General features: G+C 50.7%; 9 protein-coding genes across 9 annotated transcripts; 3 read left to right on the top strand and 6 right to left on the bottom strand.

Moving 5' to 3' along the window:
• Window positions 1–180: 180 nt before the first annotated feature.
• Window positions 181–2,889, bottom strand: N7496_009193 (uncharacterized protein; the record flags this gene model as incomplete). The annotated part of the gene is made up of 1 exon (XM_056702107.1): window positions 181–2,889. The coding sequence occupies one exon, from the start codon at window positions 2,887–2,889 to the stop codon at window positions 181–183; it is 2,709 nt and encodes a 902-aa protein (XP_056551107.1).
• Window positions 2,890–3,873: 984 nt separating this feature from the next.
• Window positions 3,874–5,025, bottom strand: N7496_009192 (cytochrome and DOMON domain-containing protein; the record flags this gene model as incomplete). The annotated part of the gene is made up of 1 exon (XM_056702106.1): window positions 3,874–5,025. One exon carries the CDS (start codon window positions 5,023–5,025, stop codon window positions 3,874–3,876), a length of 1,152 nt encoding a protein of 383 aa, XP_056551106.1.
• A 1,836-nt stretch (window positions 5,026–6,861) lies between these two features.
• gprD lies at window positions 6,862–8,213 on the bottom strand (the record flags this gene model as incomplete). The annotated part of the gene is made up of 2 exons (XM_056702105.1): window positions 6,862–7,575; window positions 7,638–8,213. 2 exons carry the CDS (start codon window positions 8,211–8,213, stop codon window positions 6,862–6,864), a joined length of 1,290 nt encoding a protein of 429 aa, XP_056551105.1.
• Window positions 8,214–12,099: 3,886 nt separating this feature from the next.
• Window positions 12,100–12,564, top strand: aspf13 (allergenic cerato-platanin Asp F13; the record flags this gene model as incomplete). The annotated part of the gene is made up of 1 exon (XM_056702104.1): window positions 12,100–12,564. One exon carries the CDS (start codon window positions 12,100–12,102, stop codon window positions 12,562–12,564), a length of 465 nt encoding a protein of 154 aa, XP_056551104.1.
• Window positions 12,565–12,704: 140 nt separating this feature from the next.
• Window positions 12,705–14,448, bottom strand: N7496_009189 (NADPH-adrenodoxin reductase; the record flags this gene model as incomplete). Its single annotated transcript, XM_056702103.1, has 3 exons — window positions 12,705–13,577; window positions 13,642–14,076; window positions 14,152–14,448. 3 exons carry the CDS (start codon window positions 14,446–14,448, stop codon window positions 12,705–12,707), a joined length of 1,605 nt encoding a protein of 534 aa, XP_056551103.1.
• A 330-nt stretch (window positions 14,449–14,778) lies between these two features.
• On the top strand, window positions 14,779–17,010 carry N7496_009188 (uncharacterized protein; the record flags this gene model as incomplete). Its single annotated transcript, XM_056702102.1, has 3 exons — window positions 14,779–14,952; window positions 15,012–15,200; window positions 15,253–17,010. 3 exons carry the CDS (start codon window positions 14,779–14,781, stop codon window positions 17,008–17,010), a joined length of 2,121 nt encoding a protein of 706 aa, XP_056551102.1.
• Window positions 17,011–17,295: 285 nt separating this feature from the next.
• N7496_009187 (Lectin C-type domain protein) lies at window positions 17,296–19,183 on the bottom strand (the record flags this gene model as incomplete). The annotated part of the gene is made up of 2 exons (XM_056702101.1): window positions 17,296–19,068; window positions 19,121–19,183. The coding sequence occupies 2 exons, from the start codon at window positions 19,181–19,183 to the stop codon at window positions 17,296–17,298; spliced, it is 1,836 nt and encodes a 611-aa protein (XP_056551101.1).
• Window positions 19,184–19,471: 288 nt separating this feature from the next.
• Window positions 19,472–20,817, top strand: N7496_009186 (Sec62 family protein translocation protein; the record flags this gene model as incomplete). The annotated part of the gene is made up of 3 exons (XM_056702100.1): window positions 19,472–19,967; window positions 20,040–20,596; window positions 20,653–20,817. 3 exons carry the CDS (start codon window positions 19,472–19,474, stop codon window positions 20,815–20,817), a joined length of 1,218 nt encoding a protein of 405 aa, XP_056551100.1.
• Window positions 20,818–21,617: 800 nt separating this feature from the next.
• Window positions 21,618–24,089, bottom strand: N7496_009185 (peptidase family M20/M25/M40 protein; the record flags this gene model as incomplete). Its single annotated transcript, XM_056702099.1, has 1 exon — window positions 21,618–24,089. The coding sequence occupies one exon, from the start codon at window positions 24,087–24,089 to the stop codon at window positions 21,618–21,620; it is 2,472 nt and encodes an 823-aa protein (XP_056551099.1).
• Window positions 24,090–24,649: the final 560 nt, after the last annotated feature.

Genomic DNA, 24,649 nt, shown 5'->3' with positions numbered 1-24,649 from the left:
ATGAGATGACAAAAGATCGAAAAACGGGGTGCCAAGATGCAACAGCCAAGAGGAGAAAAGATCATAGTCCTGAAATGATGTGCGTTTATATGTCAAAAATCAACCGGACATCAACGAATGTGGAATCAAGGGAAAGACTCTTGCACGTGTATGGCAATAATATGATGGAAGCCCACGAATTTAAAGCGCTTCTTGGGCTGTTTTGAACACTTCTCTCTCCGGCATATCCGGTCGGTGAGACGTAGAATTTCGACTTTCATTTCCAGCAGTGGAAACAGCATCCGGGTCCGGGAGATTCGTGCGTAAGGATGCAGTATCAGTAGAGATTCGACCATTAGGGCTAACCACGCCCACGACACCCTTCGCACTTAGAACAGCACGGGTACTAGCAGCGTCAAGCGCTGTGCCAGGGACTGCACTCGAATCCCTTTCGCCGCCGATAGTACTGGCATCTTCGCCGTTGTCAGACATGAACTCACTGCGTCCTGCTACCGAGCCACCAACTGACGATGGTCGGCCTTTCAAATAAGGTAGGGATGCATCAGATGACATGGGCAAAGTTCCTGCAGCGTGGAAAAGGGCTCTGGTGCTTGCGTTCTCATCGTTGAACTTGCGGTTGTCAACACCCGGCAGAATGAGGATAGGTCCGCCACTTCGCTCTGATGGTGGACGCAAGGACGTGGGTTCGGAAGGACGGCCAGGGTCAGTCTCTCCGTTCCACTGCTTCTTTTCGGTGGTGCTATCCCAGGTAACTGCAGCAGTGCCGTCTGTCGAGCTGCTTCCAGCGGTCTGTCCGAGCCCAGACGTGCCGGGCTGAGGATTCTTCAAGGGCATGCTTGAATAAGAACCAGCTTGTCCAGCATCCACACTGCGGCGGGTTGTAGTCTGACCGGATTTTTCTGCTTCGTGAGCTCTCTCCATGGTCCGCTCATCATGTTTGCTACCCCAGCCGCTCCAAAGCATCAATCCGTAGTTCTTCTTGGCGTGCCACTTTGGAAGTACACCTGGAGCCGCACGACGAGCAGCTAGGGAGCTTGGAGGCGGGCATTCACCCTCGAAATCCTGGAAGCCGTGCACCATCTCTTTAATACGCCGGCTCTGGACGCGGAGCTTCTCTTTGGAAAACTTCTGATCCCATTCTTGCTTAGCCTCGAGCCATTTCCGAATCAACTCTGGATTGACTGCTCCGACTTTTGCGGGCGGAATTGCCAGTACGGGATAGGATGACGGCGGGTCGAGATGGTACATATGCCCACGCTTATCGACTCGCTGGCGGATCATATACTGATCGAAAGCAGGAAGAGGATCACCAGCTTTGCCGACGGATAGCCCGGCTGGGAATGTCGGCTTGCGTGCGCCTAGGGTCCCTCCTGGACTGTCTGGACTCTCCGATTCACTAGATGAGACTGGCGAAACGAGATTCTCGTCCATGATTTCAACATCGGTCTTCTGAGCACGAGCCAGCGCCCAGGATCCAAATTGAGAGATCGAGCGGAACATGTACTTGGCCGGCCTAGTGAAGCTGAGTGTGGGAGCGACGTGACACAGGTCATCCCAGACTTGAAGCTGGACGTATGTTGGCCCGTATTTGTTCAGTGTCTCGCGATCAGGGTCAAATTCATCGAGGTAGACGTCACCAGGAGGATAGGTTGTCGGGTTGGCCGCTTTATGGGCCACATAAAACTGTTCATCGCGAAGAGTCTCGCCGCCACCACTGATGACTTGAAGTGGCGGAAGGCCTCCCAGTGATGCATGCAGGATAGGCGATACTAGGGGATGGGATATCAACTGATTTGTGGCGTACATCTGGATTTGGTCTTTCAGTTCGATCGTTTTGCCTTCCAGGACGACATGAATGTTGTCGGGCTCGGCGTGCAGGGTACCCGGGTCCGGACTCTGCTGCATCCCTGGATAAGCATGGCCCTCGGCAGGCGTCTTCTTCTCATGGAGTGTATAACCGCGAATGGCAGTGTCTCTGTCATCCTTATTTGTGGTCGGTCCAGCAGCTTCGATGTCCTTGGCTGTGAAGATTTCTTTTCGAGACAGGCTTTTGATTTTCAAGATCTCGTCGGCATTGGGTGGAGGCCAGGCTGCGGAGGGCTTGTATCGGAATCCGTAAGGTGGTATATAGTCACCAGGGTTATCTTCCACGATGCTCGGGAACGAGTGTGTCAAGTCTACCCACGGCGAAATGAGAATCGCGCCTGCGGGCAATGGGATGCCTTGGTCACGCATCATTACCAGCAGTGATAAGGTCATACCACCACCAGCAGAATCACCCGCAAGGAGAATTTCCTTGGGATCGTAGCTTTTAAGCAGCCAGAGATACGCCGCCATACAGTCCTGCAAGCCGCACGGGAAAGGAAATTGAGGTGCCAGGCGATAGTCGGGCGCAAAGACACGACCCTTCAATTTGCGAGCGTGACGCTGTAGCATATACCGATGGGTATCAACGCTTCCAAAGAAGTAAGCCCCGCCATGGATATACAGCATGATCCTGTGATTGCGGCCATTGGACTTCTTCATCTCATTGTAATGGTTGCGCATCTCGATCCATTCGCCCTTGAGACCCTCGGCTGGGCCTCGCCATTGCCACCATTTCTCTCCTCCAACCCGTACGAGACCCTTGGGGCCCAGTTGTTTCACGAGCACATCTGCCGCGGACGATAGAAACTCCTCGGGGATGGTGATAGGTTCCGTCCTCACCCAGCGCGGACTGGGGACCGACTGGCGCGTGAACGCCTGGATATCTTCGACCGGGTGTTTCGAGGCATAGTAAAGGAATTGACGAACGACCTGGATGCCTTCATCATAGGTGAGATGGACGGTCGGGTGGTTATGGCGCGACTTGCGGTGCAGGTACTGCGAACGGGTTGAGGTGATTAGCATGTGCATTCATAGTTCGTCCTCGGCATCAATAGTAGACCCACATGATTGATTAGAGTCTGGAGGACAGTGGGAGTCAAGGCCGCACCCAATGCGACCGTATGCAATGTCATGACTGCGCCATTCACCTGCTGAGGTTACGAAGGGGGAATTGGAAAGGATAGAGTTGGGATAGTCGACCGGTTTGTAGAATGCCAACTGGAAAGGGCGCAGACCGAGGCCCGACGTCATATTTCAGGAGATGAGCGGAAAGACACTCAGCCACAGCGAATCACGAACGCTGAATGGCAGGGAGTTATCAGGCGAAGCGGAGCAGCAGCATCACCATTCAAGTGGGTCAATTCAGGTCCAAGCGGCCAAGGGCAGGAAACTAAGCAAATGTGGGAACGAATCATAATGCGAGAATCGAGTTCCTGGCAAACAGGTTGTTAACTATGACTTCAAGTATGCCACGTTGGACTCGATTATTACTACATCATCAGTATATTTCCACAATCTTTAATTAAATCTAGAAGGTTGTAACTCCAGTGCTATGAGCAACCTAGGGAATAAGGTGTTCAACTGACACTACCACAAATAAAGCTATACTTGGAGTATCTTCATTCTGGTAGAAGGATCTTATACTTCATCGACTGAGCTACAGATTATACCAGAGTCACGGAATTAATGTTGGCATGTGCTTACCTATTTGCAGCATATTTGGCTCTTACAAAAAGAGTTGCCTCGACCTGAGCATGTCCAGTCCACGTACTCCAAGTCTTCCTCGATGGAGTCCTTTTACATACTCAGCGACTACAACTCAGCAGAGAAAGTCGTTGCTAAGTACATACTCGATTGAATAATTTAGTTCGTACACGTAGCTACATTATTCTGAGACTCTCTATGATTCGCCTTCGTAGGGTACTGGTATTATCTTGCTTAATTGTTGATTTCTTCCGAGATAAGCCAATCGCTCTTATTCCCTACTGCCGCCACGCCGGCCCAATTTCAATCTGATGTGACCCGTCGCCTAGTCAAGCTGACAATCACCACGTATATTATCGCAATCACTCCTGCCACCGCTCCATAGGCAATCACCGCACCTTTGGGTACATCGGATGAGCCGATCCCCGTAATCTCGAATCCAAAACCTACATTCACCACCCCCAGGATGATCATGATTCTCCCGAGCCATCGGTGTAAATAGGCAAAGGGACCCTTGCTGCCCGTCTTCCGGAAATACCGGTGTTGTAAAAGGCCCATCCCAGGCTGGAAGAGAACCAGACATGCGACGACCACAATTCCAATAATTGCATGGTGATGCTTCAAGAGATGGACATCCTTGGCCATGGCGACTCCAAGACCAAAGCCCGCAACTGTCACGGCAAGCGTGAAAAGCTGCAGAGTAGCATGAATTCTGACGATTTGAGTGGAAGGCAAGACATGAAGTGCTAATGCAGATAGGGGAAATAGCAAGACAAATGCGATAATCATTAAAACCGTGTGGGCAGTCCTCTTCCTATCAAAACCATCGTGGTCAAAGATCTCCGGGAAGGCCCTCGTAATCGAGGTCTTGTCCAAGTTAACAAACGGGTTATCACTGTCCGAGCCCGTTGCTTTGGTGAGATTGACGAAGAATGTACCAAAGACATCATGCTCTGCAATTCTCGCTGTCAAACTTTTCGTATTCAACGGTGCTCCGTACTTGATCGCCCAGATCCAGGGACTGAAAAAGCCGGACAGATTCACTGTGCCACCGCCGGAAAAGCTACAACCGTCACACCTAATATTGGCAGTGATGACTCCATTGTGCACCCCGCTCCCATTGATGAGTGAGGCTTGCGAATGCTTGTCGTACAACGGCTCATAATGGCCCGTGCCTGCTCGCGGGGAGAGAGTAACGTTTTCACCCGAGGTATATACCACGAACATACTCGAGCCGTGCATAGCAGCTCCTTGTCCCAGCGCAAGCCACTCCACGGGGCGTGTAGAGTTCATCTGGAAGTATATGGGTCCTATGCTAGACTTTGCTGTGCCTTGAGGGACACGAATCGTGTATGTGAGCTCATTGTTTCCGAAGGGATTAAAGCCTTGGAATTGTGCCGAGACGAGAGAAAGCGAGGACAGCCAGTAGGCTAGGAGATGATGTAGTTGTTGCATTTTCACGATGTGAAATTCATTCTCTCCTACTGGAAGACAGGATACAGCAATTCATAAGTAGTTTGGCACAGGTAACGCTTACTGTTAGGATAGTTACACAATGTCTTCTCTCAACGCACCTAACTCCATGTCAACTGGATCCATGAAACAGACAACCTCGTACTTCCAAGTCCCTCAATGTCTGGCTACAGTGAGACTGGTGTGACGAACAACTACCCAAGCCAAACACTTCGTAGATTTGGCAATGTCCAAAAGGGATCATCGATTGATAATCTTTAGCAATGATCTGCCAAGCAACTATCAGGGTCAAAATATTACGCAGCGATCTATGCTGCGCCACCAAAAACCTCGGATAATAAGCACTGTGATGGTGACGGCTTCTCTGCATACGGTCTTTCGAGAGTGAATCAATCCAATTGTCGAGCATTAGAAGCCGGGATGAGTGTTCGATCGTTCCTTGGCGTGTGACAGAGCCCATTCTTTAGTAAATAATGGTACTTACGCCTATCATGTCTTCTGAGACATAACACTCGGGGCAAGATGGGTGCGTGAAAGAACTAGCCATGAGGGAAATATGCATTATAGTGACGCTTATTGTACTTAGGGTTCATCGTAAATCATTAGATACGGGGTAATATGCATGGAAACTTCCATTTTCAAGTATATCAAGTCATTTGTATATCTTTCTGCTCGATATTTGATGGTTTCCTGTGACCCAGTCTTGGTCTTGCAATTTGCTAGGAGTTGACAGACGCACCATCAAATGTGAAAAGGAGAAGCTCTGCGCAGCAAAGTTAAAATCCATTAAAAAACTTTAATCTATCAAAAATTCTCTTCAGAGTTCAGGGCCTCATACATCAGACTACAGTTGACAGATGTTTTGTGGGGTTGATTCTCGTTATGCAGACTTGGCGCAATCTCACATTGTCTTTCGATAGTAAAAGTTCCCATCTAGAGTTTGGACTTCTTGAAGCCAAATTGACTTCTTCCAGATCTTCCCCTAGAAATCCACTAGTATCAGGACTTCTCGAATCCACATGTCCATTCTATCGGTCGTCTTTAACCATTCGAAATTTGATTCTGAGTCATCACTGCAACTACCTAACTAGGAAGCTTACAGACTAGGGCTAACTTGATTTTTCAAGAGGATACGAACATATCGAGTCTTTGGATGCTCCGTTCCGTACTCCGAAAGATGTAAAAAAAAATTCTACAATACCGGAATACACGCCGTTCTGATCGGCTCCTGTATGGACCGATTGCCGATCTCGGAAAGTGGAGCTCCACTAGACACCGAGATGAAGATCTTCGCCTGGCGTCCCAAAGCGCGTCGAGCGGCCCAAGCGCGAAAGCACTCAAGAGACGCAAAAGAGCTAACATTATTGGCGCGGCTCGAACGCCCGAGTCCACTATTTCAGCTAAGCAGCGCACTATTGCACTATACCCCACTCGTGAATTTGACAAGTTAGGTAGAAACAGGCGAGTTTTATGGCAACTACATTGGTTGTTGGGATCCTTTCTCCGTACGGGTACACCCAGCTATGCTTCGAAGATTCCAGATCCCAGTTGCAGATCAAGAATACAATCTGCATGTTTTCTTTTCTTTTAGTGGAACCAGCACGCGGGGTTTGAGTTCGAATTTTATCGATCTATGTGGTTTATAGTTTAATGCACTGACTTACAGATTGTGCAAAGTCATGCACAAAAATCATATATTATAGTATTAGAGAGCGTATAGAAGTGGCAGACATGCCGTGTGAAGTAGATACAAAGTCAATCATATACACAATAAATTCCCAGTGGGGCGAGGAAAAGTCATACAGCATAAACAAACCCTTAGCCACTCAGGCGCGAACGCCCTTCCATAGTATCTGCAGGCGTTGCGGGCTCATGAGAGATCTCAATGGTGGTCTCCTGATACACACCACCACCAAAGTTGGACATTTCAACAGAATCCTTCTGGACAATATCGTCTGTCGAGTCCTCGAATGGACTATTCCGAGTCTCCTTGTCAACAGTGGGCATACTCCGCCGGAACTTCGAGCCCAGTCGAGACCCCATCCGCAATCCTCCCTTTTTGGTGCGAGTCCCCTCACCACCAGTTGTAGTAATGTTCGTCTGCCATTGGGAGTCGGTGTTGTTGTCGTAGTTGCGGTCAGTTGTACTGTGCTCGGTATCGGTGATCAGATGGCGGCGAGTGACGGTGTAGACAATGACATCCATGAGGCCAGACAGGGCCATCAGTGAGCCAGCAACAGCGAAGTAGGCCTTGCTGGGAGATTTACCGCGAGCGGTTGCCATACGACCTGCCGCAAGTGGTAGTGACAAGACCAGATAAACGAGTGGGTAGATGACCATGTAGATAACAACGCGGTTCAGGCGGTGCAAGCTTTCTTGTTGGCCACGGCGGAGCATCTTCGCTTGTGCCATACGGCGTCGGAGGTGGAAGAACATGATCATATAGAGGACGACTGTACCGAACTCGGAAAGGAAAATCCAGAAGTAATGACCCCATAGTCGTTCGTTTTCGTTTTCCGGGCTCAACCAGCACTAAAAGATAGAACAAAATTCAGTCAGTGATGCTCAGGCATGAGGAAAGCAGAAGTACATACCCAATTGGCCTCTGAAATGACAAAGACCTTAGAACCATATAGACCAACCGGGATGAATCCCAAGATGAGAATAAACATCCATAGCGCGATCACACAGTATACAAAGGTATTGAATGGTAATTGGCGACCACGCAGTACAACGGCACCCGTATGTAGCGCAATAGACAAGACGAACAAACCACTTCCAGGGTCGCCTGTCTGGATCCACCATCCTTGCAAATAGCAGGCAGTCTCTCCAAAATGAACACTGCCACGAGCGGCCCAGTGCAAACTGATAAGGAACGCAATCGCTTGCTGTAGGTCGACAAGCAGGAGATTGTAAATAAGCACGACGTATTGGTTCTGAGCAAGCGGACGCTTATAGTACCGCTGCCAGTAAATGAATCGGTAGGTAAGGAACGACAAGAGGCCAAGCGTAGACCCCAATGATAGAATGGATATCACGCCCATGGCAATAAAGAGCGAACGATTGGTACCCTCAACCGGGGACTCTTCACGAAACTCCCATCGGCGAGCGATGGAGGAGTCGCCTCCATCAGCGTGGAGAGCCCGCAAAGCGTGGATTAGCATGACCATGGATGGGTGCAGGGAACTGAACCTTGTCCCTGAGAAAGTAAAAAATCCACCAGATGAGCAAGCCCCTCATTTGTATAAGAAGATAGACTTTTAGAGGAAGGGCTTTTGATCAAAACACACGAGCCGTGAAGCGGCCTGCACCGTATCCGGTTCTCCACTATACTTCGGCTGAGCAGAGCAAAAGCCATCTAGCCTCCACTCTCTAGCCTCCTGTCAGCATTGTCTTTTTTTATTCAGGGGAACGAGTAAACGGAGAAGGCGGAGATACCCTGTTCACCACTGTCATACTAGCTCTATAGTGCGGCAGATGATGGAGCGTGGAGAAGCGTAATAGTGGAGAGGCGTTCGCGGCTGTCTTTGGTTCACAGCGTCGAAGGGGAACTTCTGCCGAGCCCTATCTCCACATCTCCACCGTTCAAGCGCGATAGGGTAAGGTGTCAATTTGTTCCGAAAAATGCGGCGTCGATCACTGGTCGGAACACTCAATTTAAGATTCGACGGCGCGAATTCAAGCGCTCACGTCTCCCGAATGACCCGCGTTAAGCTAATGCAACGCCATCGTACAGCCATCATAGTGGATTCCCCTCGTATTGACCCACGATTCGGGGAGGACGAGGCGGGAACAAGAGATTCAATTCGCACAAGATTCGTTGTTTACGATCGTGTGCCAAAATCAATAATGGCTTGTTAGTTCAATCACGAGCCTCGTGGGGGCGTCGAATGGTATTCCAAAACAGGCTGTTAAAGGCCGGACTGATTTATCAGAAGCACAATAGCCTTACAAAATACAATAACCCCGATCCTGAAGTTTAAACTGTGCCGTGTAGGCATATAACTGATAGGGGTAAATCGTAAGGACCTGAGTCGGATTAAGGTACCCCAGCTATAGCGAATGGCTACTAGAAAGTGTTTTATATCCTTTTGCGCCTGTGTAGCTCTTACGTCTCCATTTTATGAGGTTACATGTCTCCTCAGGTCCACCAGAAGCTTCGTAAGAAGGGACTAGTGATCCATAATGAGGTGTGGAGTAAAGTAGGAAGTAAATCTTTGACTATACTCGGCACCGGATGAATGGGTGTACTTTTCTCCTACCGAGGGACTGGAATAAGTTAAGCTCGAGTCTCTCTTGTAATAAGGTTTAGATTTCAAGACAAATGGTTGCTACAGATGCTACTATTGGAGAATGAGAAAGCGCCAGCGGAATAACATCCGACGGGATGTTTACGATTTACCGCATAAGGTTTACAAAAAGTACAGAGCACCTAGCACATGATCCTTCCTACACTAGTAGCAGACGAAGCTGCTGATCATAAAAAGGCAAATCTGTCAGTCACAACAAGCAAGCGCTGATTGGTGGGAATCTAAAGGTACCATACTCGGTGCATTTTTATGTCGAGATCTGAACACCGTCTCAAAAGTGAGATTCCCCTGGTCACAGCCACGTATGAACAGGTGACTCGATGAATTAACAGATAAAGAGATGACCCAGATACGGCGGGAAAGATATTTACAGTCCTATCTCGCTTCCCGACTATTGGGATTTCAGCTCTGCACTATGTATCCACTACCTATAGACAGAACAGACCTGAAGCAAGGAGGAGCCCTTGAAACCCCACCGGAAAATCTCCGTGAGAAACCCTCTGAGACTTCATCCCAACGAGGCTTGCCCCACAGTACAAAAGCAGTTCGAGTAACTCACCCTGGGACCTGAAAAAGCGGAAGCATTTATGGTTACAGTGGGGCTTCGTTCCATATTTCGCCCTCGATTGTCTACCACGTCTTGTCCAAGTGGTTGGAAGACGATGTAACATATCGAGTGACAAAGATATTCCAGGGGAAAGGATGCAAAAGATTGTTAACTACCCCTTTAGGGGCCTCAACAATCTGCAATGTGATTCATGTCTTGCTGTTTCGCTTGACGATTTACAAACCGTCGTCAATTGATATCAGTTCTCACTTCGGAAGACTGTTCCGCCACCACGCCTTTTTCTCTCCACACTGATAAGCATCGATGTTTTTTAGATAGAGTGATAGGGCATTCAATATAACTATTTGAGTATTGCTGATTAATTATAACCTTTTTTGTGTGGTGTAGTGCTGGAAAAAAAACCGGTATTAGGGCGCATATTGCTGATTGCACGCAGTCCAATGTCGAGTGAATTTAGTGGAGACTGTGTAATCGGCTCAGACCTGTCAGAGTTCCCGTGAATGGCAATCTCTATCAATTAACTCAGAGAAGGTCTCTCGACTCTTAAAAAAAGCATACACGCCGACCAGGTTGTATAGATCGGTGAATGATGAAGAGTTCGCAGGTTATAGAGACCGCCTAATCTTCTCAGCTCAGCCACTCAAAACCCACTTATCAGGCGCCTTGAGGAGGGGCCTTGCATCCCCAAGTTCACTTCGACGCAGGATGAGTACGTATGCATCCCTTTAATGTGCTCCTGTGTTATTGTTGCTTAGGAGAAGTCCGGATCGGGTTCCTAGCGCGAGGGTGTTTGTTAGGCTACCCATCGCCAAGCTGTGTGGTCAGTCAAGTTGGCAACTTCACTCGCAGAGCTTATTCGGTTGGCTAGCTGGATTCTGCGCATGGTATAACTGCTTTGGGTATGTCCTATTTTGAGCTTGTTCCTCGGATCGCACGGTTTGGTGCGACATATTTACATAGGAGAGACTGAGAGGTTGAATTAGCAGCGCACACCGAGTCATGATCCACTCTCCTCGATGATAGCTCCGAGAGTGGCCTAGTAAATATTTCAGAGAATTCGAGAAAGGGTAGTTGTATATATATATCTAAGATGTAGGACTAATTGATCAATAAGTTAAAGTCGAGTGTAAGTCATAGAAGCCGATCGTACGTCTCTCTTTAACCTGTCCGGTCGGGGCAGTGGTGGCAAAGTTTTCTATGTGGGTCAGTTTAATTGGCAAGATTTTAGGCAGTGGGATATCAATCTGGACCTGGTTAAGATTGGTACGGGAATTGTAAACTAAACGGATAGAGAGATATGTTGGATTAAGATTATAGTTGTGATCAAACCGTGGTTCAAAGCTAGGAAAGTAGAGTATAGAAATGTAAATCCTTTTCTTACTGGCTTTCTTCAAGCAAGTCTCCGTGGCGCAATCGGCTAGCGCGTCTGACTGTTAATCAGGAGGTTGGAAGTTCGAGCCTTCCCGGGGACGCTTCTTTTTGTCTTTTTTTTCTTTTCTATCTATCTATCTTAGAAAGAGTCTTCTCTCACTTTAGACTCACTTCTTTTTTTACTTCGGTTGTGGATATTCTATTTCTAGCTCTGGGTATTCCCAATGCGGCTGCCATAGTACCCGAGATTTCCCAGTGCGTCCTCGTGGTGAATGTAACCTCAGCGTTCGGGCAGGCATCCCGCAGGTCATCCCGGGCCACTCCAAGTATACCGTGACATGAGAATCAGTCGACACAACTTCGTGATGATGCAGAAGGATGGGTCGATCCTGCAGATGATCATCGTCAGCCACACTATATCCCCTCTTCGGCCAAGAAGCGTGTGTCTTATGTCTCAGTGTGCCCGCATTCCAGCTTCCTCCTCGCCCCGCACGGGAGGCCTGTCCTTTTCTCACGATGCCCGCTTTTCTCTCCTCATTGCGGTTTGGTCACCGGTTCATGGGTATCCGCTTTATGTCTAAGACTTGAACCGGGTGCAGTCGTGTTTTTCAGAGCTCTCGAAATAGTAGCACGCCTGGGTTGCCTGATACCCGGTGGTTCGAGGATATATAAATGTTTTGATGGAGGGCTCGATAGAGATATACATCAACAAGCAATTCAAGACTCTCTCACAACCAACACATCCAAAGACCATCGATCAACCTTGATCAATCAACCCCCCATCACATCAACATTATCAAATTCACCATGAAGTCCTTCATCGTTGTGTCCTCCGCCATCCTGGCCTCCCTCAACCTCGCCGCTGCCGTCCCAGCAGCCGCACCCGCCGTCGCCCGGGACGCAATCTCCGTCTCGGTCTCCTACGACCCGGCCTACGATGTTTCTACAACCTCCTTGGATAACACAGCCTGCGGCAGTATGCTCACCCATACTTGGCCCACTTTCGGGAACGTGCCCGGCTTCCCTCACATCGGCGGTGCCCTCACTATCGAGGGTAGCGGCAGCCTTAACTGTGGCAAGTGCTACCAGCTGCACTACTCTGGCAATGGAGTCGACGAGACCATCACCGTCCTTGCAATCGACAAGGCCACTGGCGCTTTCAACATTGGTCTCCAGGCTATGAATGACCTCACCAACGGTCAGGCTGAGCAGCTGGGTCGTGTCACTGCTACCTACACTGAGGTTCCGGCCTCGCAGTGCGGCGTCGCATAAGCGTTGGAACCGAGACTGGAATATATTGCATGAGATATGATAGCAGGACCGGGGGGAGATGAGGCGAGGTGGAGGATTGGAATTTGTTAAATACATTTCGGGCTAGATTGTCAAGTATTATACACATAGCATTGAAGCGTTTATCCGATTACTTCAAGCATTTCTTCCACTCGTCCAAACTTATCGCGGACCTTGCCCTTTTGTTGACCTCGTTCACGCTCGGCTGCATCGATACGTTGCCAGTCTTGCCAAGAAGTTGTGCGTAGGCCAAGGCTGGCAGCCTCGGTCTTGACTGCATCCCAACCGAGACAACTGCTCGGATCGGCGGCCTGTAGTGGTGATTGAGAGTCCTTCTTGGTTGCCAAGTCTTTCAGCAGGGTATCGGCAGTGGTGAATGCATCGGCCATGGTGGAGGCAATGACACCTGTCGGACCACGCTTGACCCATCCAGCGCAATACAGGCCGGGCAGGTAGGCGATCAATGAGCCGTCAGGCAACTTTTGAGATTCACCCCAGCCCGAGGGGCTCGTAACTCGACCGAACCCATCATTAGGAATGATACCGCGCTGGGAATCAAATTCGATACCTAGGTCCTCCATGCCAGGCAGGGGAAGCGATTTGTAGCCGACGCTGCGGAAGAAGACACTAGAAGACAAGTTCACCATAGCACGCTTGCCACTGGATAGGTGCTTTGGCGTCACCTTGGAGCTGGGGCTGTAGCGATCCGCAGGGTCGAGTTCATTGCGGGAGAATTTGGTATGTGTGAGTCGGTATGGATGCATAGGTGACCAGTGAAGGGAGTCGGGCGAGAGAAGGAAGTCCAAGGACCATGACTTGGTCGCAGTCTGGGCAGCATTGGCGGAGCCCTTGGCAAGGAGCTGCATCAGTCGCTTCTGTGCTCGGGGTAGCCCGTTGATGACATCCCCGGGAGGGAAAATATCCTGCGGAATGGGGTCGAAGGACACAGAGGGAAGTTGAAGGAGTTCTCGAATTTCTTTGATGGTGAAGGAAGCCTAAAAATGCATCAGAGAAACTAATACTTGAGCTGAAGCGTTGTGGGGGTTGGGGTATATCTACCTGCAACGGTCCTCGACGACCAACAACACGCACGCGCTTAATCCGGCTCTTGGAGAGCGTCTCCGCCGCATAATCGGCAATATCAGTGCTTCTGAGGGCATCCACATCCGAAAGTAAGATCCGGGCAACATCAAGTGCCACGTTACCCTGGCCAATGATAACAGCGTCCTCGCCGCTGGTCAGGTCGGGTTGGAGATCCCGATGTTCGGGAAGACCGTTGTACCATCCAACAAAGGCTCGGGCAGAGTACACGCTACGCAGAGCCTTCTCACCGGGTATTCCTAGCTCTTTATCCTTAGAGGCTCCATATGCGAATAGGATGGCATCGTAATGGGGCTTGAGTGCGGCGAGAGGCAGGTCATTGCCGAGGTCGATGTTGCCGACAAAGTTGAAGCGGGAAGAGGTTGCGACTTCGGTGAATTTATCTTCGCAATTCTTTAAGTATATGTTAGTTGCAATCTTCATATGTATTGCAATTGTTCAATGATCTTGGTCTGTGTTGCTGCGCACCTTTACTTCGGGATGATCCGGGGCTACACCATACCGAGCCAAACCAAATGGCACCGGAAGCTTCTCATACATATCCACAACTGCATCTTGATGCTTGCTCAGTAGACGCGCTGCTGCATAGAATCCTGCAGGACCCGAGCCCACAATCGCGATGCGGGCTGGTCGATCAACTTGAGCAGCATGACTGCTCAAACGGCGTACTGAGGACGAGACCGCCAGCTTTAGAGTGGGCCTTAGTATAGATGACCGACCCAATCGTGTTGTGCATTGAGCACATACAAATGCCCGCTCAAGCATGATGTGAGCGAAGCAGGAACGAGTGAATCCCCCGCAGTTCTTTCGAGAGTTCAGAGCTTCGGTGAATACCAGTCAACCCGCGGGAAAGGGAAGCTTATCGTCGCTTATCAGATGGCGCGTCCACACACGTGACCTTATCGCTTATCAGCCGTTGCCGGGTCAACTATCCTGTTGATCGCCGCGCCTCTCCGCATGCTCTCAGCTCGTCGTTGCTGTCAGATCGCATTCCAACTCCTCCATTCCTCATCCCACATTCCCTTTCATTTCCAGATTCCTGCTTCCCGATTCCCACGTTTCACGTGGTTTTCACGGAAGCCTTCAGTCGCTACCATGGGCAGATCGGAGCCTCCATTCATTTACGACCGCCCGACCACCTACAGCTTCTATGGCCCGACCGACCCAGGCTTTAACCCGAAAGCCGTGACGCAAGCCAGCCGAGCTCCACCACCACCAAGACCTACACAAAAGGGTCCGTTGGTGAACATCAATCGCCATCCCGACTCAGTATGTGGCGATTCTATTGCTTCGGACACGATATAGATTGTTACTAACAATAGTCGCAGTGGGGCAGCCTCGACCCAAAGTCAACATGGACGCCAATGAGTCCCCATACCAAGAATAGGGTCAATTATGCGCGACGTACGCAGTTGGCTTTACGAGTTCTCACTCTCCTGGGAGCACTTGGATCTCTATTCTGCTCAATTGTGATCAACAACGTCGCGACAACCGTCATTTGGATCATTCGGGCTGGTGTAAGTAAACCCACCGAAGCATATCTAGAATTGATAGCTAACTGTCCTATAGCCCATCGTTGCAATCCTCCATACTCTCTATGCCGTCTACCATCTTTGTCGATCTCCAGTCAACCGGCCCCCCGCTTCTCAAGCTAGCTATGGCCTGTTCGCCTCCACTCTGGATGCGGGGCTCATTCCGTTCTATGTGTTTACCGCCTTTATGGCTCATGGAGAGTATACCATCGATGCTTACCATTGGGGAACGCTGTTTGCCAACGATGCTGTGACCGTCCAGGTTGCGGAGGCTACTTTCATCTGTGCCCTCGCCAATGGCGGCCTGCACCTCGTTTCGCTTGCATTGTCGATCTTCTTGGCCGTCATGTTCCGCAAGATTTCTCATCTGCCTCCCGATATGAATCCCCTGGAAGACAATTTGACCGCTCGTCCTCGCAAGAGCCGCAAGGAGATTGATGTGGATGAGAAACATCTCAGCTCGTCCACTTTGCATTCGAGCCTCGAAGACCCACTCATTGGTCCTCCTCGCTCTATGCCATTCATGCATACTCGTGGTCAATCTATGGCTAGTGACTCTAACCGTGGATCAGTGGATATGATGAACGTGAAGCGTCAATCTGTGGTATCCGTGCAGCCCCACCGTCTTTCTTACTTGGAGCCATCCAGTCCGGAGATGTTGTTCCACCATCCTGCTAGCCAGCCATATGATATGACATCGGATGCTCCTGCCCCAGAATACCGCAACGTTACTGCCCGCTCACCCGAAGTCGTGGATCCCGCTACTCACACCCGTCACCTGGCCTCTCGCACTGCGGATAGAGCTGACTCGGTTAGTCCATTGTCTGGCAATTGGGTAGCCTATCCCGACCGCTCTCCATCCCCAGCCAGTGAAGCCAATAATGAGAACGAGCCCGATCTCCGTCAATCTTCGTCCGTCTACAGTCGCCGCACGATCTCTACAACCACCTCACAAGGCGGCAATGGTTTCCGAGACTGGTTTGCATATGGACAGAAGCCTGCGAGTATTGGAAGCGTTATCCCTGAGGACACCCGCGGAGAATATGCATCCTTGGCAATGCACGAGCATTATGGAAACGAAGAGGAGAAGTATGAGCAGGACCTCGGTGATCGCCGCTTTAACATTTTCTCAGACCCCGAAGAGCATGACCATGACCATGATGATGAGCGTTCTCACGGACTTCCCTTCAATCCTCTTATGCTTAACCCTCCGACCCCTCAGCCAATTCTCACAGAGAAGCCCGAAGACACCGATCCCGTACGACGCAATGTGTTGATCGACAACATGAACATCTCCAACCAGCAGGCTCAGGAAGAATCACCCGACTCTCCGTCAACAAAGACTCGCTACTATGGTAACCTAGAGGAAGAGGGCAAGCCTGGTCTGGATATGTCACGGCACGCCAGTGGCCAAGACGACTTGACACGCAAACCAACAAAGCTGTCCAAGAAGCGGAACAAGAAGTTGTCCGCCTACCAGTCCCTCAAGAAGGATGACAGCGACGATGAGGGATATACCAACTCCCCGAGTGCAACCGAAGGAGACCGCAAGGGTCGTGTTGTCAGTAACTCTGGCACAGACACTTCTCGACCGGGTCTTGTTAGTGGCGTTGGTGCCTCCCTGTCCTCCTATGGAAGTTACATCGCCGGATTGGGTGTTGGACGTCGCCGCGACGTGAGTGGTAAGGTGGCCGAAGAAGGGCGCAGCTTGAACGTTGTCGAAGAGACCGAGACTCCAAGCCCGAAGCCTGCCCCTACACGGGCTGCTGGATGGGCACGATTTGCGGGACTGTGATTTATCACATGTGGGAAAAGATACCTGAACTATTTTTGTTTCTTTGGGATACGGAGTTTTACCATTTGTTTTATGCACAGCATGTGACGATCTATTTGATTTTCTTTTTGGGGTTCAGCGGGCCCATTTGACATATTGATGGAACATTTTCTGGTTGTGATTTATTTCTTGGTGTACGGATATTTCAGATAGCATATTTGACAATGACAATTACATTATCTCGAAAAAAGGGTATCATAAAATTCAAAACACACGTCATAAGTCTAGAACGAAGATACAAGTACATTACGAGGGCACACCTTCATATTCCCAGCCCTCGATTACACGCTTTCTCCGACGAGAGTTTCGCCTGTTGGCATTACACTTGACAAACAGAGTCAACGCAGTAATAATAACGATGACAATACCAGCAATGGCAGCTACAAGCACAGTTCTGCGTTCCAGCTGCTGTGGATCAGCACCGTAGGGACAGTTAGCCTCGGGTCCGCCCGAGACCCAACAAGATGTGATATCAATAGAATTGAAGTCGATATAAATCTCACGCAGTGTAGCATCGGTTGATGCAGGGTTGATCGTTGTCTCCGGCTGGGTCAGGAGGTACTTGTAGAGGTAAGTATTTTCCAAGCCCGTTCGAGGGACAGCGAAATTGGAGCCTGGAGGACATGTGTCGGAGACGTTGTAATAATCTGCAGTAGCATTGGAAATGGTCCACGAGAAAGGTGAATTGCCGATACGACAGGCACCTCGCCGCGTTTCGGAACAATTGGTGGCTCGCCAGTGACCTTCCGAGGAGAGGTCCATTATAGCACAGCGGTCGAAACTGGGAGTATCTCCAGTGCCGCCGCCAGTGTCTGCACCCTCTGGTTCACCAATTGCCCATGCCCACCCTGTTGACAAGGAGACGTTCCGATAATGTTCGACGTTGGTGTCGGCAGTTTGATCGAAAAGGGTGGTATTGAGCATTGGGGATATCCCGCATGCTGTCATATCCGATATCACATTGGTTAATGATCCCATAGTTTCGTCTGTGGATAACCCATCCGGAACTGGGATTTTATTGGAGAGGGCCCAAGACGAGTTGGCCTGAGAAACTCCCGTGGCATCTGCTTTGTACAAACAGCCCGATGTTAGGGTCCCGTTTGTGGTAGCAGTAATGTTCACATCGGAAGTGAGATAGCCGGGTGGGAAGATGGCATGTTCATCTTGAGTAATGTTGAACTCTGCGAGTTGCGGATCCACTGATCCATACTCGATGATGATTCGATCGGATTTTGCAAGTTGAACGTACTTTGCAGATGGCCATCCATCGGGAGTACTCTGTTTGCCTGCTTCGTCCGTGTGAATTGTATAATATTCCACTATCGGCATGTAGCTTTCATCAACTTCATACCACGACTCGTTCAAATTGCGTCGGTCCCTGGCAAGCTGAGTAGGGGTGTAGAGATATTCCCGCAGAGCATCATGGAGGAACGATCCAGGTCGTTCGGAGTCCGATGAGGGTAGATTCTTGCCCGTTACCGCTTTGGCTGGCTTGGACGGTTCAGCATCGCTGCCGGCGGCATGAAGATTGAGAACGAGATAAGTTGTATAGACGAGAAGTTGAGACGTTGTCGCTTCAAAGTATCCAACAAGTACTTCTGAAAGAGAATATAGATCAAGATCGTTGGTGCATCTGTATGGTCCTAGCTCATAGACCGTATCCCCATAGGAATCAGTATAGCCAGTGATGGTCGCGGCGCCTGCGTCCGAAGTCGTCGTAGCAGTTTCAGTTGTAATAGTAGAAGTAGTCGAGGCTTCGGTAGTGGTAGAAGTATAAGTTGATACCATCACGTCGACCCTGGCAGGAATCTCTACAGGACAAAAGGTCCATGTCCGTCGCTCCACTGACCAATATAGGTCTACAACAAGCCGTCTATACCCCACCGCAAGGAGATTGGAGATGCACTTGGCAGCATCCTTTCGAGCGTACAAGCCATTGCCAAAACAGGCCGACGAGAGAGACACGGCAGGATTGGTCACGAAATTGATCGGAATCTGGCCGGCTACATCGCGTTCACTCTGTGTGTGATGTCAGTTCACGCGACGGACTATAGAGAAATAACAGGCTAACCAGCAGCACGGCCACCCATGTCGCGTCACTAATGGCATTTCCAGCATCATAGGAGACCGACATGGAGAAGTATAGAGCATGGCGACTCCATGCGAGCTGTTGGCAGGTCCAGTAGTGTCCAGTAGTTCGAAGGGTCGAAGAGTTGGGGCGCGGGCGGAACGGGAGAAGCTGCAGGGCCGCAGATCACCTGAGTCGATCTGGCCACTTCACTTCTTTCCTTTCAGACTTCGTGGATTTTCCCAGTAAACCGCCCAACTCGCCCTCCTTTCCTTGACTCTTGCAATTTCTATCTCTCACTTCCAGTTTTACACTCGTCTTTTCCATCTCACCGCCCACCCAACCGCCTTCACCATGGCGGCGCCTGGCCAACCCAGTCCTCAGCAGATGGCGCAGATGGCTGCCATGCAACAACAGTTCGCCGCCGAAGCCGCAAAACGAGGAATGACTCCAGAACAATTTGCACAGCAGCAACGAGAGCAGCTGACAGCTGACGCTGCCAAGCTTGGCCTCACTCCGGAACAATACGTCGCGCAGTTGCGCATGCGGGCGATGCAGGCGCATCAGAAACAAATGGAGGCCCAGCGCCAGGCTCAGGGATCCCCACAGCCTGGACAGCCACAGCAACCTCAGCAGCAACAGCAGCAGCAGCAGCCCGGTCAACAAGGTCAAAAAGGACAGCCACAAGCTCAGCAGCAGCCTCAACCACAACAGCAGACACACCAAGTTCCCGTCCAGCCAGGACAGCCGGCGGACCCCAAAGCTCTGGCTGTAGCTCACTTCCTGCGATCGCAGGCCCTGAAGCCACGGACTTGCATCTTGGATGGCCAGCGCAAGGATATGTTCAAGGGTGAGTGACAATTATATGACGACCCCGCTTCACTATCGAGGACAATGCCTCTAACTCGAGAGTTGTCTACAGTCAAGCGAGCCATTCGAGCCATCGAGTCCCCCGCCTACGCCAAAGCTGCCGCAAAGAAGAACTCCCTCCTCCCACCCGTGACCGACCGCGCCTCCGCCGAGAACGTCTTCAAGCTCCTGCCCCTCTCCCTGCTGGCTCTGCGCGTGAGCAAGGTCGACCCGCACGAGGGACACAACCATGCCAAACCCAAGAACCGAGTCAAGGGCCTGTGGACCGTCAAGATTGAGCAACACCAGGAGACTGATCCCATGATGCACTATGTCTGGCTGTACGAGGGCCCCCAGTGGAAGCAGAAGGCTCTGGCTGCTGCCGTCGTGGCGGGTATCTTCGCCGTTGTGCTGTTCCCCCTGTGGCCAGTTATGCTGCGCCAGGGTGTGTGGTATCTGAGTGTTGGCATGATGGGCCTGCTTGGTCTATTCTTTGCCATGTCCATCTTCCGTCTGATCCTGTTCTGCATCACCGTTTTCGCGGTCCCGCCCGGTCTCTGGTTGTTCCCCAACTTGTTCGAGGATGTCGGATTCTTTGACAGTTTCAAGCCATTGTGGGGTTGGCAGGAGGTAAGCACCGAAAACAGTCCTTATCACTGCAATATATACTAACATTGCATTTCCAGAGCAAGAAGAAGAAAGGCAAGAAGTCCAAGACCCCTGCCGTTGCGAATACATCTCAAGACGCCACCCCCTCGGCAACCACAACTTCCGCGGAGCCCGCATCCGCACCCAGCGCGACCCCCGTGAAGCGAGACCTGACCGCACGAGTCGAAGAGGTGGAAGAGTAATGGGATTTCTTCTGGTTTCTTTTCGGTCCATATCTTTCATGTAGCTAAGAGGGTAACCAATGCCTGACGCATCTATCTGAGAAGCAGGGGATTTGTGAACTACCTTGGCAGATCTTTGTTATTTCAATCATGAGATGCCTATTCCGGCGTTGGATGATTTGCTTTATCTGGGAACTGCAAAAATGGGACTCGTTCAAATATCAATAGCGCTAGCATTTTATTTCATTCCCATTCTTACAAAAGTTCCTCTGTTCGGGTTAGGAGTTCTAGTCTTGGTACTGCAAATAACAGAAATGAATACCAAATCTAAAAACTTCATATTGAATGATGAGAAAATGCGGGGTATAAATAAGACACAGGACAAGAAGTAAAATGATATTGACAGGGTCAATGTATATAAGACAAGACGGGTATCGTCATTTTAGAACAGGTATAACACGGCTGAAAATTAAAGAAAGAAGCCCGGTGCGGGCGTGAGATGATCCAGGGATAATGTATATGCGAAACACGCTCGGGGTATTGGATGCTTAGATGCTTGGATGCAGAGGATATGCACAGTGGGTAATGACGACAGGACACGAAGGAGGATAGATCAAGGAATGGGAGATCTCCAATGTCGCTCGCCAGGGTGAAGGAGAGGATTATAGGAGGTATTTGTAGAAATGGAGACAGGGTAGAATGGAATGGTCAAGTAGGTGGATTCGGAATATATGAGAAAGACGGCTGGACATGTCGGGAGGGGTTTTTGGCGTCAAAGGTGTGTTTTGGTTATCGTATCTGTCTTGTGCATGATGGGGGTTTCATTGGATCATCCTGGACTGCCGAGCAGCTGGTTTGGATAACTTGCCATTAGGAGGGGCAGGAAAATTGGATGGGAGACCGCTTTGTCGGTGGTCTTGTATGTGGCCACGGATCTGTTGGGATTGGTAGAAACGATCCGCTGGAGGACTCGTTGACCAAATTGGAGGAGTGGTAGACCAGGCTGGTGCTGGCTGAGCGGCAATGGGCGAGGGGATTTTAGGGAGTGGACAGTTTGGTGGAGGGGCCGCGGGAGGTCCAATGGCCAGTCCTGGCATGCTCTTGCGCCGGGTCATATTTTGGGGGGTTTGGTCGAGGTTCATGTTGGACACTCGGTGGCGCGGAACTGGAAGTGGTTCGCCCGGAGGAAAACTCTGGGCTGGTTGCTCGCCATTCATCTGAATACCCAATCCATTGCGACCACTCAGGCTGAGAGGGCGAGATGGTGGAGAACTGGTTTCGGAAGATAGAGCACGCGGTAAACGAGAGTGATTAGCGGCATTCTGGGCTGAGCGCATGGTTCTTGATAAGACGTCCTCCGAATTGGAAGGCCGGAGGATGCGTCGGCCATTGGGTTCTCGTGTGATCAATATCGATTCTGGAGAGTCGGTATACTTCGAGCTTGCAATGCTGTACGTGGGAGACACTGGAGGGGAGGAGATGCTGGAGATGCTAAAGTCTCCAATGCTCTCGCCCCGGCGGAGAACACCAGCTAGAGGGGCGGGCGGAGAAGCCAAAGGAGGTGGTCCAGGCCTGGATACAAATTTCTTGCTGAATGATGGAACGCTAAAGTTGGGTGCTGGCGGGGAAGCACTTCGGACTAATGAGTCGGGTATATTGGGTGGAGATTGATTGTGTAGAATTGTGTCGGGGCGAGAAACGGCAGGAAAGTCCTGCGGTTTGGGGAAAATATAAAGAGATTGCCGTTTGGCATTGCCATGACTAGATGTGGGCGGGCTGCGAGCGTAGGTCGAATCGACATCCTTGGATCGAGCGTCATCAGAAAGGTGGCTACTGTCCAGAGGTGGCGAGTTGGGAGGATTGACTGAAGTGAATGAAGACGACTGAGCATCGGAGCCATTGCTGGGACCCGTGGTTTCCGTCCAGCCCGTGGATACCGAGCCAGAGCGCGAGTCAATTATGGACTGGTGGTTCACCGAAACGTATGAGCTTCGTCGAGACTGCCAGGTCAATCCACCAACCGATGACCCATCTTCCTCATCGGGCGAACGAACGCCCTGCGGCTGCAGGAACAGACTCGAGATGCGATTAGGATCCTTCTTCACAATATTGCGAGCACTGGACTTGCTGCGAAGCTGAGGTTCCTGATCGTCATCCGAGTGGTTCTCCGCGGTGAACTTGGGGCCTCCCCGAACTTCAATCTCTGCCCGAACGGCCGTGAGCCAGGAGGTCATGGAGTCTGGGTTATCAAAGATCAATAGAAAGCTGCCAGCCATACGTCGTGTATTGGATCGGTGGAAGCCGAATCTAGAGAAGCGTCCCGATTTTGCGGGCTCGGGAGCGACAGGGCCGTTGTCTGCCGTGCCATTCTGTGAAATCTGAAGCACCCAATGCTTTCCAGGAATGGCATCACTAGCGAATGCCACCGATTGAGGGCCCAATTGCAGCATACTCTCCGGAAGGCGATCGTTCTTCCCTTCACCAGCATATTGCAGGATAAAGCCCGCCGTAGCGAGTACGTAGATTTTCGTAGTCCACTCGACCTTGTTGATTGTGCCCGACAGTGTCCGAAGATGCTTGCGCTCTTTCTGTTCTCGCTTCTTCCGGGACGAGTCGGCCGTTTCATCTGGCACTACCTCCACACCTGATTTCCCCGTAGTAGCATGAAGACGGAGAATTGCGTCCGCAGACATGGCTGGCGCAGGCAAGCATTCATGCTTATAAGACTGAGGGTATGCCTGGAAGAGTGGGGGCGGTTTCCATCCATACTGTTCCTGCGACGCCGGCTTGGAATCAGTCCGTGCCGGTCTAGGCCTTGAAGTCTTCAATGTCGCTCGGGGTCGCGGGGTGGTTGGCGAGGTCAAAGTCGGGGTGGACACGACAGACCGGGGACTCGTTAATGCCGGCGACAAAGGGGCATCTGCCACCGTCACCGGTTGGGTAGTCGTGTTCGTAAGGTCTGGATTGGCAGGCAATATTGTTTCGTCAATCTCGGCCAATTTAACATCGGGGGCCGCAGCGGCACGCTGGGATTTATCACGAGCAAAGAGATTGCGCAAACTCGACTTGGACGTTTGTCGCTTGACGGGGCTTTGGAGCGGCACTGGGCCCTCGGAGCCATTCGTACTGGGATATTCGGTCGGCCGGGGGCGTTGCAATCGCGAGGAAGCTGTTTTGGAGGGATTGGCCGTGGGTCGGCTGAAATTGGTCTGCAATGGGGCCAAATGGTGACCTCTACGCTCGCCAAAGGACGGAGAGGAATGCGGCGGGTCACTCATTATAGGAGAGGACATGGTGTGACCCTCCAGATGGTCTGCTCTGACGACGGCATTCACCAAACCATTGCCGGTCTTCCAGACGACTTTGCGATTGATAGGGAAAAGGGGAACGGGGTCGAGTCGGTCTCAGAGGGAAAGGATCATCGGCGAAAGAACGTGGGCGCGGCTGCACGGCCGTTTGGTAACGTCATGCACGATTGAAGGCACGATGGGGGGGGGGGGGAAAGAAGGTCGAGTTAGGGCGAGATCGAAGATTTGAGAAGATGGAAAAGAGTGACAGGAAGAGAGGGAAGGAAGAATTAGAGAAAGGATTCGGCAGTGGGTGGGGGATGAAGGATCGGGCCAAAAAGAAAGTCGAGACTCGAGGTGATGCGAGGTGCATAAAAATGAGGCCGCTAAAAAGAAAAAAAAGTTGGTCTTCCCCCTGAGTGGCCCTTTTTTTTTGACTTTCTTCCCCAAAATAATTCTTGGGACTTTTTCTTGACTACCGAGAGTATGGAGTATGGAGTACAGAAAAAGGAAATCTAGTTTTTAATTTGAGTATGCAGTAACTATAGGATAATTATTGTAGTAGC

Source organism: Penicillium cataractarum, assembly GCF_028827025.1.
Source record: "Penicillium cataractarum strain IBT 29864 chromosome Unknown utg000008l, whole genome shotgun sequence".
Classification (NCBI taxonomy): Eukaryota; Fungi; Ascomycota; class Eurotiomycetes; order Eurotiales; family Aspergillaceae; genus Penicillium; species Penicillium cataractarum.
The sequence above is the reverse complement of the archived record's forward strand: the minus strand, read 5'-3'. Positions and strand labels throughout refer to the sequence as shown.